The sequence below is a fragment of the Brachyistius frenatus genome, unplaced genomic scaffold, assembly GCF_029030835.1.
Source record: "Brachyistius frenatus isolate BFR_SWC_R1_liver_20210118 unplaced genomic scaffold, ASM2903083v1 Contig_166, whole genome shotgun sequence".
NCBI lineage: Eukaryota > Metazoa > Chordata > Actinopteri > Embiotocidae > Brachyistius > Brachyistius frenatus.
Window position 1 is genome coordinate 364515 of NW_027210765.1, and position 17737 is coordinate 382251.

General features: G+C 41.6%; 1 protein-coding gene across 2 annotated transcripts in view; it reads left to right on the plus strand.

Annotated features, from left to right (window-relative positions):
- The window catches only part of LOC138631811 (sodium/calcium exchanger 1-like), a 101304-nt gene extending 88087 nt beyond the window's left edge, over positions 1 to 13217 (plus strand). The window contains exons 13-17 of one of the 2 annotated variants that reach the window (XM_069717006.1): positions 2661 to 2785; positions 3497 to 3532; positions 4254 to 4353; positions 5183 to 5455; positions 11121 to 13217. In XM_069717006.1, coding sequence (XP_069573107.1) covers positions 2661 to 2785; positions 3497 to 3532; positions 4254 to 4353; positions 5183 to 5455; positions 11121 to 11500 — 914 coding nt within the window. In that variant the 3' untranslated portion in view covers positions 11501 to 13217. The remainder of the gene's footprint in view (positions 1 to 2660; positions 2786 to 3496; positions 3533 to 4253; positions 4354 to 5182; positions 5456 to 11120) is intronic. The other variant, XM_069717007.1, reaches the window with a different exon arrangement.
- The last annotated feature ends 4520 nt before the right edge of the window (positions 13218 to 17737 follow it).

Genomic DNA, 17737 nt, shown 5'->3' on the forward strand with positions numbered 1-17737 from the left:
ATTTAAGCCCTTCCACCTTTTTGTTAAGACGGTAAGAGGCTTTAGTTGAAAAAGTAATTTCTGCAGCTGCATTAAAAGTTTACCAGAAGGGAGGAAAAGACTGGTGCTTTCCTTTCCTGGTGCCTCATTTCACTTAAGTGAGACATTTTCTTTGTCTCATTTAACTTAATTTCACTCTTGTCTTATTTTGTTTCTTTCTTTCTTCTTGATTACAGGACTGTGTAATTGCATTTTGTATGATTAACAGGGTAACGTTCATTTATCTTACCTCTACAAAATAGTTACAATTCCTAATAAATTTTCTGTTGATTGGTTAAACAGTTAAATGATTTGGCACACTACAGATCCATCTCACTCTTGTTTGAGTCTCGCTAATAGCTCTGGGGGTGGAAATTTCAGCTGTTGAGTTTTTTAAACGATGGCAATTAAATTTATTACGGACATTCTTTTGTTTCCTCCAACTACAGTGTAACTACATCTTAAGCTATCATCAGGTCAAATGCTCACAATGACCAATTCAAACCATCAGCTGTACTTTGTGCTAAAAAATCATGTTAGAACTGTAACTTTGAGCACGTAAGCAGCTTCTGGTATACCATGCAAGTGTACACGCGTACATGAGTCTACCAGAGTCAAAATAGAGGGTGATGTAATAAAGGTCATGTAATGAAGTAGAAGGACTGATAAAAGAAAGAAGTGAGGTAAGTCTTGGATGGTTGCATATGAAAAACCGAGAATTTTTGCCCAAGAGACCAGAGTTTGAGTTTGACGAAGTGACGCCCGTTTCTTTTAAGTAATCTAAGTAAGTTCCTTATATAACGTTTTAACCATGTTAATTTATATAAATGGATATAGCTCACCGGTCTGAAAAATGAGGCCAGTGTAGTAGTGCCTTAAACTGCAATACCACCGAGGGACATTAGAGGTTAGCTCCAAAAAGGCTCTTTTTGGGGGGGCGTGTCTGTTTGATTGACAGGTCTGTGGTGCAGGCAGGTTTCTGTTATCGGTGGGCCGGTGTAGTGTCCTCGGGTTCCCAATCAGATTGAGTCGGACTCACCCCTCGCTCCTCCTCAGCTCATCCAAATATGGTCACTTTAGCTCCTAAATAGCAAGATATCCAAAATAAGAACTTGAGACTTAATCACAAAGTCACAAACTAATGGGTGATGTCATTGTTAGTTGCTGCTTGGATTTAACATATGTTAAATCATAGAACATACACGTAACATTATGTAAAATTACTTGTATAACCCAAACAGTCATATTTTGTTATCCTAGCAGCTTTGGTGCCTAAAACTAACCCCCCCCCCCCCCCCCCCCCCCCCCCCCCCCCCCCCCCCCCCCCCCCCCCCCCCCCCCCCCCCCCCCCCCCCCCCCCCCCCCCCCCCCCCCCCCCCCCCCCCCCCCCCCCCCCCCCCCCCCCCCCCCCCCCCCCCCCCCCCCCCCCCCCCCCCCCCCCCCCCCCCCCCCCCCCCCCCCCCCCCCCCCCCCCCCCCCACGTGGTTTTTGATGTTAAAACCCAAACACTAAAGTTAAGGCACTTCACTGTTCACAACCACGCGAGGCAAAATGTGACAGGTATCCTGTTGAGAGCCACATACCTTCCTTACAGCTGTCCCAACAATTCAGTAGAAGTTGTTCCCAACAAGGACACAACAAAAACACATTTCCTCATCAGGTTCCTTGTGAATAGCAGCAGTTGTGTCCTGTAGAGCGCCCAGACAAATTAGACACACCACAGTCAGGGCTTGGACCCCCGGCCTCTTTTATCTCTTCCTGCTACCACACAGAGAGACTCTTGTGGTGGAGCAAAGGGCCACAGTCTAGATGTCAGACATGAAGAGCCGACAGCCCGGGGCATGTTTCATTACACAGGAATATAATTGGCTTTATAACGCTGTGTCAGAGCAAGTCGACTGACATTTACTCACGCTCAGCTGCACACGTACTGTATCACATGCTGTACACAGCTTTTCAATTAAAGCTGGTCGACACCGATATCAGCTGAATTAATGACTGTCACTGTATGTGAAGAGGAAGTGAGGAGTCGTATGGATGAGTTGGGGAAGGCGGGGGGGTGAACGCTGCAACATATGGTATTGAGAAGATAGAAAGGTGGGCGAAAAAATAAATTCCTGGTGGGTGTTCATATTTGTAACAACTTGACAGCTTGGATTTCCCATGTGGCACATCAGTGTTGTAATATTAGCATTTACATTGTGTTCATTCGCAACGGTTCGCATACATTTTCTCAAGATTTCAGTAATAATTCATGCTGCTGCGACAAACTGACTCCAGATAATGTTTAAGAGCTGTCAAATTAAAGATCATTTGAAAAATATAGAGGTATCAGTGCAGACCATTATGGCCCAAGAGGCACAGACAGAAAGGTGGAAAGTATTGATAGACAGACTGTTTGTTTTGGTCTTTTCATGAGGTTTGTTGAAATGTAAACAGAAAAAATATATATATAGAATAACACAAGCTTTTTTACTACAAGTCAAACAGTATTTGGAAAGTTGTTTCTAATCATGGATACCTTTTTAGTTTGTTGTCATTTTCATCTTAATTCTTCGGAGGTGTGAATTCCTATTATTGGGTTTCCTTGAATACTTTGTAACCTCTGCACTATGAGCTTGTTCTTCTCTGTGGTTGCCCAGGTGACTCCAATGAGAATAAGCCATTGGTGGGAGCAGAGGAGGAAGAGGTGGCCAAGATGGGCTGTCCCAGTCTGGGTGAACACACACAGGTGGAAGTGATCATAGAAGAATCCTACGAGTTCAAGGTAAGTGTGTGTGTGTGTGTGTGTGTGTGTGTGTGTGTGTGTGTGTGTGTGTGTGTGTGTGTGTGTGTGTGTGTGTGTGTGTGTGTGTGTGTGTGTGTGTGTGTGTGTGTGTGTGTGTGTGTAACAAGTGTACTTGTGTGTGTTCCTCTTAACTTTTGTCTTCAGTTAGTCAGACTTTAAGTTGTGTTTGGGTTTCTGTCAAGTCAATTTCTTTAGATATCACCTTAAAAGTAAATCGGCTTCAAACGTGAATAAGATCTAAAAAAAATATATATTTTTTTTTTTATTTCAGTTCAAAACTGATGTTGGAAGACAGAAATCTGCTTTTAGATCATTCATCAGCAAATTCGAAAATGTCATATATTGGTTTAGTCATTTGATAAATATTTTACATTCGGAAGAGTGCTTTTTTTAGATTAGATCAGTCTTTCATTTAGCTGTATCATTACAAATGACTTGCCATTTCTTGCGTGCAACACAAAAGACACGGGAACAAACTAAAGGAGTCCGTCTCCTGTTCAGCTTTTATTACTTTGTACATTGCCATTGCATTGTGTTGTTTCATTCCATCTATGATTTTGCCTTTATCTTGAAACCAGTCATATGTGTCAATATGTTTGCAGATTTACATCACAGATTTAATTTGCTAATTTGTCCATTTGTGTAATTTTGCATGTGTGTGTGTGTGTGTGTGTGTGTGTACGTGTGCAGAAAGCAGTGAATACGCTTCTTTGGCGGGCTGAACAGGTTGTCCATTTTTCTCATGCATGCTTTGGTTGTTCTTCGATCAATCACTTTACAGTAGTGAAATATTGTAACGGTGTCTTGGTGCTTTATCACATCTCAACCTATAGATTGTTAATTGTCACCCCACACTGGGATTAATCTGTGCGTTCTCTTATTGAGACTGCTAAAATACAGGATATTTTCCTTTTTATGTTACCTTTCACATAGTTGATAGTCAACCATGCAGTATTCTCTCAAATCCCTGTCAGCTGAGTTACAATAATGACTTCTGGTGCGATGCTCCATAGTTGCTGTGAGCTCAACATCTTTTATTATTCCTCTTCCTCGCTGCTTCAAACAGAAATCTCACCGAGTAAGCCTAAAGGTTTTCCCTCGATTTCACAGGGACATTCAGTAAAACGTGGCATCACATTCAATTTCCCTGCATCGTATTAATTAACACGTCCTTACCTTGATTTATCTGTTATGTGTTTTGCAACATGGGGCTTCATTGAAAGGCTTGAAATCTATATTTCCCTCTTTTTGTGCTGCTTCTAGTGAATTAACAACTTGAGGGTTGTCTTTCTTCTTCTGCCTTGTCTGCATGCACTCTACGTTCTGCTTTTGTGCGTGTGTGCGTGTGTGTGCGTGTGTGTGTGTGTGTGTGTGTGTGTGTGTGTGTGTGTGTGTGTGTGTGTGTGTGTGTGTGTGTGTGTGTGTGTGCGTGTGTGTGTGTGTGTAGAATACAGTAGATAAATTAATCAAGAAGACAAACCTGGCCTTGGTGGTGGGAAGCAGCAGCTGGAGGGAGCAGTTTGTCAATGCCGTCACTGTTAGCGCAGGTAACATGCACGCACAGAAACACACACACACACACACACACACACACACACACACACACACACACACACACACACACACACACACACACACAGAACAAAGGGCATCTTTTTGATTTATGAACTGTGCTTTCGGTTGACATCTTTTTTGCCTTAATTTTTAAAAGATGATGATATTTCTTAAAAAGTTTGCATCAGTAATTTATTTTTCATGAATTTATTTTAATCTATTCACAATCTTCTTGCTGTGCAGATTTCATTGTTGTGACTGGAGGAAATTTTGTTCCGCTTTAAAGAAATAGTTTGGGAAAATATCTCATGTTCTCTTCTTACTAAGAATTAGATGAGAAGGTTACGAACACTTTCCACCTTGATCTGAAATGTGACGCTACCTTTAACAGCCAATAGCATGCAGGTTGTATCCAAAGATATTAAAACCTCTAAAGCTTGTTAACTTGTATATTTTATGTTGTTTAGTCAGTTCATACTCTAAAAGAAATGCTATAGCTACAATTTGCCAGTTACACCTGCTTTCAGTCTTTATGCTAGGCTAAGCTAATTGCAGGTCTATTATTACACACATGCAAGAATGACGTCAATATTCTCATCTTACTCTTGTCAGTAAAGCCAATAAGTGTCTTTCTTTATACATCGAATTATTTCTTTATTCTGACCACTTATTGCATAAAGGTAAATTCTTATTCAAGTTAAAATATTGCAGTTGTCTCACCGGAGTTGTCTCCTTTTTTTGTCCACTTGCCTGTCTCCTTCTTTCAACCGCCTCGTTATTTTTGCTAATTTCATCACTTTCAATCTCCCGCCACGCCCAAAGGAGACGACGACGAGGAGGAGAGCGGCGAGGAGCGGCTGCCGTCCTGCTTCGACTACATCATGCACTTCCTCACCGTCTTCTGGAAGGTCCTGTTCGCCTTCGTGCCGCCCACAGAGTACTGGAACGGCTGGGCCTGCTTCATCGTCTCCATATCGCTCATCGGCGTCCTCACAGCGGTCACCGGTGACCTGGCGTCGCACTTCGGCTGCACAATAGGTCTGAAGGACTCGGTGACGGCTGTGGTGTTTGTGGCGCTGGGGACATCAGTGCCAGGTGAGGCAGAAGTGGGAGGGGCTTGTTGTGTGTTTAATGTGTTGTGATAGACTGTATATAAAAATGGATGAAGTCTACGGGTCTGAAAGGTAACGCCGATGCGGAAGTGCCTTCAATTGCAAAACCACTGAGGGCCAAACAGACTCCCGTTCAAAGAGTGTCGGATTCTCTTGTGAATTACAGTCAATGCAATTTTCATTCGCTAAATTCAATCCTTGTGATGAGTGTCCTGATGGCCCTTCTAAAAATAATTCCATAATTGATTAGGTTAGATTGGATTAGATTAGATTAGATTAGATTAGATTAGATTAGATTAGATTAGATTAGATTAGATTAGATTAGATTAGATTAGATTAGATTAGATTAAATTAGATATATGGGAGTCTGTCTAGTTTGATTGACATGTCTGGGGTGCAGTCAGATTGCCAGTATAGTTGGACGGGGCATTGTCTGATTCTCACTGCTTGCTCCTCCCAAACTCGACCAAATGTGGTCACTTTTGGCCCCACAAACACAAGATTGTATCAGCCGAAATGCCAGACTCGAGGCTGTCAAACGGCAGTTCACAAACCAATGCGTGACTTTACGGTGTGTTGTAAACAAACACATTATTCTGATGCGAGCCAGCTGTGTGTGGAAAATAAGAGCATAACATTTGTGCTTGATATTTGTCACCAAATTGACACGACGTGCCGCAAAGATTACATCACTTCTTCGCCTGAGACTCACCTCAGTGATATCACGACACACAGACACGCACGCACACAGCTAATCACTCGTTACAGCATCAGCAGGATGTCTGAGGATATATGTCCGTGTATCAGATTAGAAATTGGAGAAAAGAGGCGCTTCATAATCCAAGTAATCCATTCGTTGTTGTTTGCGCAGTGCAAACAGGAAGTGCCTGTGGCTAAAGCCGCAGTTTCCACAGTGCAGATGTGCCACATTGTAAACAAATGGGGCCAAGGCGAAAAACACAGAAGCCTGGATAGTTTAACATTCAGACACCCAGTGAAGTTTTTCTTGAATAACTTTTCACCTGGCTATAACGATGAATAATGTATCGCAGGAGTTATTTTTACCTCGTGATCTGACATCGAAGCCTGGCACCGTGGTGATTTGATAAAAGAACATGTTAATGGCCCAAGACAGCTCTCATATTGTTATCATCGACGTTTCCAACCAACTTTACATTGATCCGGACCTCCTTTTATTATAGACACAAAACAATCAGTTTTTTTAAGAACATTTGTCCCAATGCACCTCTAATGCAATGAATATTTCCCCAATGTTAAAAACCTCCATTCTATTTCCTCCTGCATACACAGCATTTATTTATACTCAGTTTACTTTTTTATTTTATTTTTATTTTTACAGTGGGAATTAAATATAAATCCTTTTTTAAAATATTCATTTAGATTCAGATGATGGTTAAAATATGTTGAAATATTGTAGGGCTTTGTTGGCAGTTTAATTTGCTATGAGGATGGTAATGCAGGTGAAAACAGTGTTGAAAATTAAGCAGTCTAGATGGTTTACACCAACTTCCAGTATACAGATAGCTATATCCCAACTGTGCGAAGTAATTATTTTCCATATTTGCCATGTTAAACGTCCTCACCTCACCTCACACAAACACCTTAACATTCTCCTCTGGGCATGAAATGAGCTGCATATGTTCTCTCGAACTTCAGCTGTGACAGACAAGCAAAACAAACAAATATAGGGAGGAGGACTCTCACCTTCATCTGATTTCAATTGCGGCCGCCCTCGTGTGCCGCCTGGAAATCAAAATTGAATTGTAAAACTCTGGCTCCTTCACAGCCTTCAGCCTGATCTCGTCTCTGCCCGGAGGGGACGCGTCGTCCCCGGGCTTTAATTCAATTCCCTTCCTCATTCCTCTCGTCAGCCAGTTTATTGTTGCCCCGGCGTATGATTTATAGAAGCAGCTACTCTGCTACTCTTCCAGGTGGTAACTTTGATGGCTTGCGGCGAGGTCTCTGGGAAGTAGTGTTTCAATCAATTCCTTCCACGGCCGTGTTTTGTTGTTGTGAGTTGGGATTGGAAGCTGTAAACGTGGAGTTGATATCCATTATCAGCGTGTGTCTCCTGTCATAAAAGATTGCGGTGCGAATTAGTCAGCTTTTCATTTCTTCCTGTTCTGAATCGCTTTTCTTCTGCTTTGTTTTTTATCTCTTTCACTCACAGTCTGCTCCTCTCTCACCCTCTCATATCCCGCCACACTTATCAGTGATGCTCGCTCTCATCCCGCTAAACTTCATATTCTCACTCTACTCCTCTCTATCTTTGCTCCTCTTATTGGTGGTTGTGTTTTTGCTGTTGTATCATCCATCACTCTGACTGGTGTGTGCTGTGGTGCCCAGGTGTGTGTGGGTGAAAATGCGTGTCCTCTCTGCCGAGGTGATGCGAGCTAACGTGTGGTAAATCCAGCAGGTCATTATAACTTCCACTGGGAGTGTTTTCTGCCCTGGGTGTGCGTGTTTACGTGATCTCCTATAAAACTTGGTAGAAACACTCTTTTCCTCTCGTGTTTCTCAGTTTCTGACTTGCACGCCCTCCTTTCCTCCCCCTCCGTCCTCCTCTAGAGTCATAAAAGCATTTCTGTATTATTACATCAGAGACACGCTCAAGGATTATTGGGACAATTTACAGCGAATTTGCAGAATCAGGCAATTATGAGGGGAAAATGCTGATCGGACGCTTGGGCTGAAAGCTGTGTAGTGCAGAATGTTTGTCTGTTTAAGAGGTTTATGGAGATCTATTATAACTGTCTGATCCATTTAAATAGTAAGTGGTGTCCACACTGAAAATAGGAAAACAATGCTGCTGTCTATTCCGGTTTTTTTCTCATTTCATTTGATGCAGTTAAAATTCATTTCGATTTTTTAAGTCCTTAAAGATCCAATCTTCTCCAAAATGTATGTCATGCAAAAGAGCCAATAAAATCAAATGGTATGGTCCAAGTTGTCGTATCGATTGATTCGTGATGTCAATTCAAACCCTTATCTTGATTTTTCAAAGCAGCTGTTGTTTGTCAGATTTAAGTTTTTCTGTACAACTTGACAACAATATTCACAGCTTCATTGATTTTATCCACTCTTTTGGCCAATTTTATGAAGATTGTTCTGTCTAGGCTGTTGTTCCTCCTGATTATTGGCAGTAATGCTTTCTTCAGCAAAGACTAGTATTCAGAAATTACATTATATTTACTAATCCCAGTAATGCCCCTTTAATTTTACATTTTGGATTCAGCTTGTTTGTTGTTTTGAGGGTGAACTGAGATATATATATTCACCAAGGCTAACATTCAGCTGTCTGTTCATACTCAGTAAATAGCTCCAAATATTAGGCCAGATGCATGTTTGTCTTGTGTTCTATTTTTACACATACAGTATGTTAAATACAGAAACAGCATTCATTGAACATCCAGTTGAGTCTGACCTTGAGTTTAAAGAGATCTTCAAAAATAAAACCTACAATAGCGGTGATAAAGCAAGAAAATGTTGCGTGTTGATGTAATTTTGGTGAAATGACCCTTTAAGGGACTTTTTTTTGTAGTTGTGAGAAATATTGGATCCTTCCTTTGTGTATGATCGTGTTGTTTCCACTAGTGTGTGATGTTTCACATCCAATAATGTGAAGTTCCATGACTCAGATTAAAATCTAAAATCTCACCCGCCAGAGTGTGCACACACACACACACACACCGTGACTTTGCACTTCTTCTTGTATGGTCTACCGCCATTACAATTCAGCCGCCCAGTCAAAATGTTCAGAGGAGGACAGTTTTCACGTTGGGATATGAATTTCAACTAATCTTACTGACATTCAAATGAGAATTGAGACTTGACTCACCAGCGTGTCTAAAAATAGAAATAAGCCGCGATAGGCATACAATAAACTGGCAGCTGTTTCCCTGGTGTTCCCTGCCAACCCAGTTGTAGAGCCTCGCTTTTCCTCCAATCTCTCCTCAAACATTCAGCACCAGAGAGCGTTCATGTGTGCACCTACAGCGTCGCATTTTGCACATGCTGCTGATGCTGATGCCAGACAATCAAGTCATGTTTGTGTTTGATTTTACAGATTGTGGATTAAAAAAAAAAAAAAGACACAGACACAGACGGGAGTGATTTGCAGAAAATACAAATGATTCCAGCTCTTTTGTAGAGATATGGGATTCAAGACAAAAGTGTCGAACAGGGAGAGCCTCCCAAGGCTTCTCTAATGCACCTAAATTTTACAGCAGTAGTTTTGAATGCTCGTCTCTGAGTCTGACCCAAAGTTAACATAGAAATTATTATGTTTTTGATATTTGCTTGTGAATATAGCCTGGTCGAAGGGCCCAGCCACGAGGATGAGAATAACTAGTTATTTATCCGCATGCTGCATGACAGTAATATTATGACAAAAATGTGCTCAGAGGCTTTAATTAAGGGCTTCATTGCTGTTGCTCACTGTATGGAGAGCTGACCTAATGTGCCACAGCTGGGCTCATGCGTTTGTTCCAAGTCAGTCACATCACTGAGTTTTCTGGAACCACAGAGGCTCCACCAGCTTCCTCAGGCCTCTGCTGCCTTTCTGCCCCCGAGTCATTGTCTGCCCTCTTCCATTCGATTTAGCGCCTCATATGTGTGCTACGCTCTTCTGTCGGCCATCACAGTGAACAGACTCACAATCATGAAGCTCAACGGAAAACCAACCACTGCATTTCGATTTCTAAATGGTGTGCACAAGTGCTAGATTGACAACATTATAAATGCATTTATGTGTGCTGATGGCCAGCAGGTTCCCATGGAAGTAGATTCCTATGTAGTTAGCTGCAATAGCTAATCCAGGAGAACAATTTTAGAAATATATTTGATTTTGATTCAGAGGAAAGTAGTTTAAATTATTTACGTGAAATGTTGGTTTATTTAGGAAGCTTTAGGAGGCCCCAGTATATTGTAAGTCCCGTTGTCAGAACAGCCAAAGTCATGAGAGCAACATCCAGAAACTCTGACCTTCGACCTAACATCTGTTCATTCAGTCAACCTTTAGTTTAATGTCACATTGGATAGTAGGTTTTATGAAATCCTAATCTGCTACATCTGGCTGGCACCCAAACATTTCTTCTCCTCAGTCTTTCTGTTTGTTTTTTCTCTGTTATGTGCAGTTTGTATTGTGTCAAACAGTCATACATTAAATATGAACTCATATTTGTTTTACACAATTTGATTTCTAGTGTTTCCCAAACCTCGATCTCGCTCCACCTCTTAGCTTCTCTTTTATCTTTCCCTTTGCGTACATATATACCACAGGGTTTGTGTTTAGTTGTATGTTCGGGGCCGTGATAATACCATGTGGGTGGTTTCTGGATGGATGTTACCTTGAGGTCGTTTCTTCAGTTTGTGAGGCAGACATTCAGCAAAACATCAAAAGTTATTCATATTTTACTCATGTCTACACTATTGCTCTGCATTATTTCATTGTTTTGTTTAAGCCTTGTTTTTATGTTCCGACATCAATTTTTCCGGTGCTGTTTGAGGTGTTGGCTTGTAAATTTGGAAGGAGGTTTTAAAACGATAAAGTCAACAGCAAAAGAAAGTTTTGAGGAGATAACAATGCTTTACAATAAATACATAAAACCTATCTCTTTCTCTTCAAGACACATTTGCCAGCAAAGTCGCCGCCATCCAGGACCAGTACGCCGACGCCTCCATCGGCAACGTCACCGGCTCCAACGCCGTCAACGTCTTCCTGGGCATCGGCGTGGCGTGGACCATCGCCGCTGTCGCCTGGCGCTCCAAGGGCAAGCCTTTCAAGGTGGACCCAGGCAACCTGGCTTTCTCCGTCACCCTCTACACCATCCTGGCCATGGTGAGCGTCCTCACGCTGCTGTACCGTCGGCGGGCGTCGGTGGCCGGCGGCGAGCTGGGCGGGCCGCGGACTTGCAAGTTGCTAACGTCGCTGATGTTCGTCTCGCTGTGGCTGATTTACATCATGCTGGCTTCCATGGATGCCTACTGCCATTTACCAAGCTTTTAAAGAGGAGTGGAGAGCGGAGGGAGAGAGACCTCTACTGCCACGATGGAGAGAGAGAGAGTGATAGAGGAGTCTTCAGAGAGGAAGAGGAAGAGAGATGAAGGAGAGGAGGTGGATGGATATGGGATTTTTTTTTTTTTTTTTTTTTTTTTAAACAAACAAGTCTCTAAATTACACTTAAAACATGTTTCAGATTTTAACCAGATGTTTTTTCTAATTACATTTATTTCTTTCCTGAAAACTCTTCAGTGATGTCCAAACTAATTATTTTTCTCTGTTGACGCTCTCTGTAATGAGCAGCTCTTTGAGGCAGTAAGACCCTGAGGAAACTTCTGGGATACTTCTGAATTACAAATTAATGTAACAAAAGCATTGATGAAAAATCAACAGTTTTATTATCAACACTGGACAAAACAGTGTCATAGTTCATAAAAGGCTGATATTGTTCCAGTATACTGTCAGACCAGCAGGAGAGGAGATTATCAGCCGGCCTCTAAAAGGAAAAGTGAAGCTGAAAGGATAAATAAATTTGAGCGATAGAAGTGGAAACGTTGCGAACGGAAGGAGACAGCAGCAAAACTCAAGAAAAGAGAAGTCTGTATAATGCTGATGGAGGAAGATGAGGAAAGAAGGAAGAAAAAGAAGGACGATTTTTACAGCCCCTCTTCGCTCCCTCTTTCAACATTTTCTCCGTCTTTACAGTACCGTAGTGGTCGTCACGGGAACAGTGGATCCTCCCATCATTTACCTTTGAACTCAGTCTCATCCTGTCAGTGACTTATCACTTTGACCCTGTTCCCTCAAATGTACACACACACACACATTGGGGGTCCTCAGGTGATTCTGCAGCAGAGGACCGCTCACCAACTTGCAGGCGAGATTAAAAAAAAAAAACTGGCCGCCTTTTATTTTCTTCTTCTTTCTGGATACACTGTGCAAAATAGTCCCAGCATCTTACAACACACACACACACACACACACACACACACCCTCCCCTACAAATACTCTACAGACTGTCCACTCTCCTCCGTCCCTCCCTCTTGCCTTACTTTCATCTTCCCTGTAGGAATAGTCTTCAAGTTGTCACAATGAAACGCTGTAGTCACCAACCAACCCCTCTTTTTAATGGAGCCAATCCCAAACCCTTTTACACCAACCCCACACTTTTTTTCTTTCTAAACTTTTCAATGCCGTCACGTGTTGATGTTGTTACCGTGCAATTGTAAAAAAAACAAAACAAAAAAAACAACAACAAGAAAAAAAAAATAATATATATATATATATATACATAAAGTATGATGAGATGAGGATGAAGGAAGTTGATTAAAAAAACTTGAAAGATCAAGATTTCAGGATGGAGAAACAAAACGTGCTGAAGCAACGAGCTCGAAGTCCACTTCAAAACAACTGGTTTTCTTGCAGTGCCGAAGCATTGTGCACTACACGTCGAGATGCACTGTTTACACTTTAAAATACGGGGACAACAAGAGCCAAGCAGGAACTCGTATAATGCTGAGAGACATCAGCGAATATAAAACAAGAAGGACCAATCTGAGTGAAGGACCGTGACATCGACTATGAAGAGGACAGCGATGACAGTGTTGTGGAAGACAAATCAAAAGTATGACCATACCCAATGTTTCTAATTGTACATGATAATATAAGAAACTTTTATTGACGTGTGTGAGAAAACATTGATATTACATTTATGTTAAGCTCCTTCCCTTTCTGTTTCTTTTTTTTAAAACTAAGAGGAAAAAAAGACATTTTAAAGAAACCCATTGCCAGGGAAAAATGTGAACCTAAAACCAGAGATGACCCAGACAGAGAGAAGAGTTGGATCACTTGAGGGTAAATGTTCGGCAGCTCTGAAATATCACATGACTGTTCTGCAGTGGTTGGGCCGGTTTTTTGTACACACACACACAAACACAGACTCACACACACACACACACACACACACACACAAAAGAAAACAAGTCTCTGTTATCCAAAGATTTGAAAAAAGTCACAGATCACTTCACAGGTAGAGAACCGCTCATGTTCAGTGTGCAGTTTTACTTTTCATGCGAGTCCCGCAAGCTGCCGGTGAACGGAAACTCAAGAGTTTTCACACCGCAGTTAAATGTGCTAAATGATCTGGTCTATTTCATGGCTTTATTCTGTGCTATCTAATTTGTTTTCGTGAAATGTTTGTTGACTCAGGCATGTCTGTGTGAAGTGAAAGTAAGATATCAGAGCAACCACATGTGAAATCAGCTGTTTTTCTGTCATCTGTGTCTGTTTGAGAAAGTGTCGAAGCCCGGATTAACATTAGGTGGTGTTAATACTCTTATCCTGCCCAGAGGCTGGACTCAAACCGGACAGAAGGGATGGCATATGGCTTGTCAGGGTAGATTATTATGAAATGCATTCCCCTTGTAACGGTCAGAAAGAGAAACTCTGCAGGAACAGAGATTTTCTTCTTAGCTGTCCACCACGCTGACTGTAAACTTCAAGGGAAATCCTCCAGAGAGAAAACACTAATTTAGCTCTTTGTGATCGGCCTCTTCACTAAGAGAAAAATGGGCCTGAAAACAACAATTTACCTGCCCACCATTTTCTTTGTTTAATGTGGACAAATTATCCTCCGCTTTCAGCCCCTTGTGAAAGCATGCGCAGTCGTGACCAAACCAGGCAGAGCCTCAGATGTAGCCTCACTGAGGCCACTGCTTGTACAAATGGAAGAAGATAAGCCTGTGATTTGGAGCAGACGGGCATTGCTCCGAGGGGGGTAAAAACGCCTGGAGGCGTTCCCCCTTCCCTCGAATGTGCCATTTTTATGCCACACCAGTTCCTTTTGCATTCTGACAGCTATGAAGTGAAAGAGTCCGAACGTTTCCTGTAGAAAATAAGCAAAATAAAAGGGGAAAGATTTCTCTAACAGCTGTTTTCCAGCCAAGCACAGCCTACATTCATTGATAGAAAGAGTTTGGCCGGCTGCCATGTTGCTCTTGCTCTATTTCTGAGGAATATCTCCTAGCTGCAAATATTTAACATTGCTGTCTAGAAATAAGACATGACGGCATACTTAGAGTTACCACTTCATAGAAGAGTTGCCCTGGACCTCATGGAGATTTAATGTCTTGGTTAAATTGACTTCAGCATATTTGGTGTCTGCAGGGATGTAACCGGGATTTGAAAAGTACGGGTGTATGTTTATTTGTTTAATATGGATATGGGAGATAATGACAAGTGTCACAATTAAGCTAAAAAATATACAAATCCTGTTTGTGTGATTGAGTAGGGGAGAAGAGGTTTTTGACATACATTTCAGCAATGAGATGAAGGTATTTGAACTGCCTCCGTGAGCTGTTTGTCACAACTTCTCCTGCATTTCCAGCTGTTAATACGCAGGCCAGACAAGCTTTAACAACTAACTTCCTGTTGTTGTGGAACATCTGAATCCACCTGTTCCTTTCAGTATCTTTGCTTCTTGTCCTCCCCAATTTCAGTTCTCTTAAACTCAATCCGAGTTTACACATCACCACAAATGTTAACCTCATGGTGGCGCTAAAGCCAAAATCATCAGGATTCATTCTGTCAGCGACCCGAATCTTTCATGTCAGTCGTTGTATTTTGGTCTGTGGACTTACTGAAGTTGTCATCCTCAGAGCTGTGCTGCTGGCATGGCTGAAAACATCCAGCATATTAGGCACCATGTCTAAGTTTTACTTCCATAATGACATTTTTCTGAACTCGGCAACTCGTAACTAAGGCATGACCTCTGTGTCCTCAGTTGGAGCGATAGACCTGGAGCTCACTGGTGTTTGAATGTGTCACCCGACGTAAACTGTCCGTCCAGATCCTTTCATTATCTCCAGGTCTCAGTAGTAATCCCACCATGACGGAGGTCACCAGCCAGGTGCCGGACTTTTTGACATGACTCGCGCGTTGGTGTGGCTCCTGCCCTGCTGTGGAGCCCGGACGCACGCCGGGCCAAACCCTTTTTCTCAATGACTTAAGCTTCCGTAACAGATACCAGTTTAAGAATGACTGGGCAGGATAATAGTCCTGCTGACGCCACAGGAACACAAGGATGATGGGACCGATTTAGAAACGCAGGCTTTTTAAAGGTTGATAGGCCTTGCTGGAGGATGGCTGAGTGTGTGTGTGTGTGTGTGTGTGTGTGTGTGTGTGTGTGTGTGTGTGTGTGTGTGTGTGTGTGTGTGTGTGTGTGTGTGTGTGTGTGTGTGTGTTTGCATGCTTTCTAAGTGGGTGAAGAAATGCAACCGTATTTTTAGTCTTTTGCCTGTTGCCTAGCGACCATCTATCTGCAAGCCATTGTCTTCTTGACTGTTGCTGGTGCGTCTGTGCATCTGTCTCTCGTTCTCTTTTAATATGTCTCTCTCTGTGTGCTTGCCCTCCTCATGAATGTGACTGCGGTTCTTCATTCTGTTTCTCTCTGCAGAAGTTTCAACATGTCGCTGGTCACGTGTTCGTCTTTTCTACATGTGTTTCCTTTACTTCCTATTCCCTGTGCCTCCCTTTTGTTCGCATGTGCATCCACTGTGTGTATGTCTCTATGCGTATGTATTTGTGCCTGTGTGTGTATGTGTGTGTGTGGCGAGGGGTTGGGGGGGTTGGTGTTGTAATCTCCTTACAATGGGTTGCCCTGTGTGTCCCTAGCTGAGTCCCATATGCTTGATTAATGAATTTGAATGCCAACCTGACCCACAGTAAAAAAAAATGCCTGGAAATTGGATTCCCTGTTTAGTGTGTGTGTGTGTGTGTGTGTGTGTGTGTGTGTGTGTGTGTGTGTGTGTGTGTGTGTGTGTGTGTGTGTGTGTGTGTGTGTGTGTGTGTGTGTGTGTGTGTGTGTGTGTAACAGTGAAAGAGAGAGGCAGGTACAGAGGATCGATTCAAAGGCCAGTCCAGTAAGCAGCATACACACACACACACACACACACACACACACACACACACACACACACACACACACACACATTATTTGTAAAAGTATTGATATTCAGGTAAACCTGAAGTCCGGTGAAGTTGTTCATACAAGTAGCTGCTGTCACATTTACATGATCTTTTTCACCATGTTTTCATAGCGTTGATTTTTTTCTTAACCTTGTTAATGCCAAACGGATTCACGTGGAGAGAAGACATTATCAAATAAATGACAGCTGTACATGGATGAATACAGAGAAAATATACAGTATAACTATGAATTGTGAAATACTCCAAAAGCATTTCAAACTATATTGCAGTTTCAAATATATTTTAATCAAAACAAATTCTGAATGTTACTCAGTACCTTACACAGTAGTAAAAATAAAAATAAAAGTCACTGTCTTTGAAGAGGAAAATGAAAGCTCCTTCCACTTCAGAACTCTACTTACTGATTAGCTCTTAATGAGTGGACAGCCAATCAAAATAAAGCCCTGTCCTGCTTGACTTTAGGTTCAGTATTATTGTAAAAATACCATTGTTAAAGCTATAATGCAAGAATTTAACATTGAAAAAAGACTCCAATGACATTCAAGCCCTTGTATAATTAATTCACACAATGCAGATTGAACCTATCACTGCTGGATGAATATTTCTGTATTTCACAATGTATGGAGTTTTTAAGTCTGGTGTCTGGTGAGACATCCCCGTGCTGCACACTCTGCATTACAAGTTTAAATAAGAAAGACAGTTTGACATTTTATAAAGTGATGCATTGACATAAGTACATTTCATATTAATGAGCTAAATGTTAAAAAAATTATTTCTATTATGCCATTTATTCGTGGTTATATCAAATATGTTGTCTGTATTTAATCATATAGCTCTTTCTTTATCAGTGTAATGTCTTGTTTATTTCTTCACCGTAGAACAATTTCACTCTGTAATGGAGTCTCAGAGTGTATCTCACAGTTTGGAGTTATACAGTCAGGCAGTGACCACATGACTCACCACTTTCACACAGTGATGAGGCTGTTGTATGCTTCGATACATGTTGGTACCTGAAAAACATTCATAGATGACAAATATGATCTTTTTTTTTGCTTTCTGATTTATGTTTTAGACCACTATCTGTTGATCAGTGTTTAGTTTTTACTTTCTTTCCCCCTCTCTACTGTCAGCCACTATGCTACTCTATACCTTATAAATATTTATATATTTTTTTTCCCTTTCTACTCATGCAGCTCTATTTATGAGGTCACAAAGTGCTTTTGATATGAATATCTGGTATTTTAATTGTTTCCATTC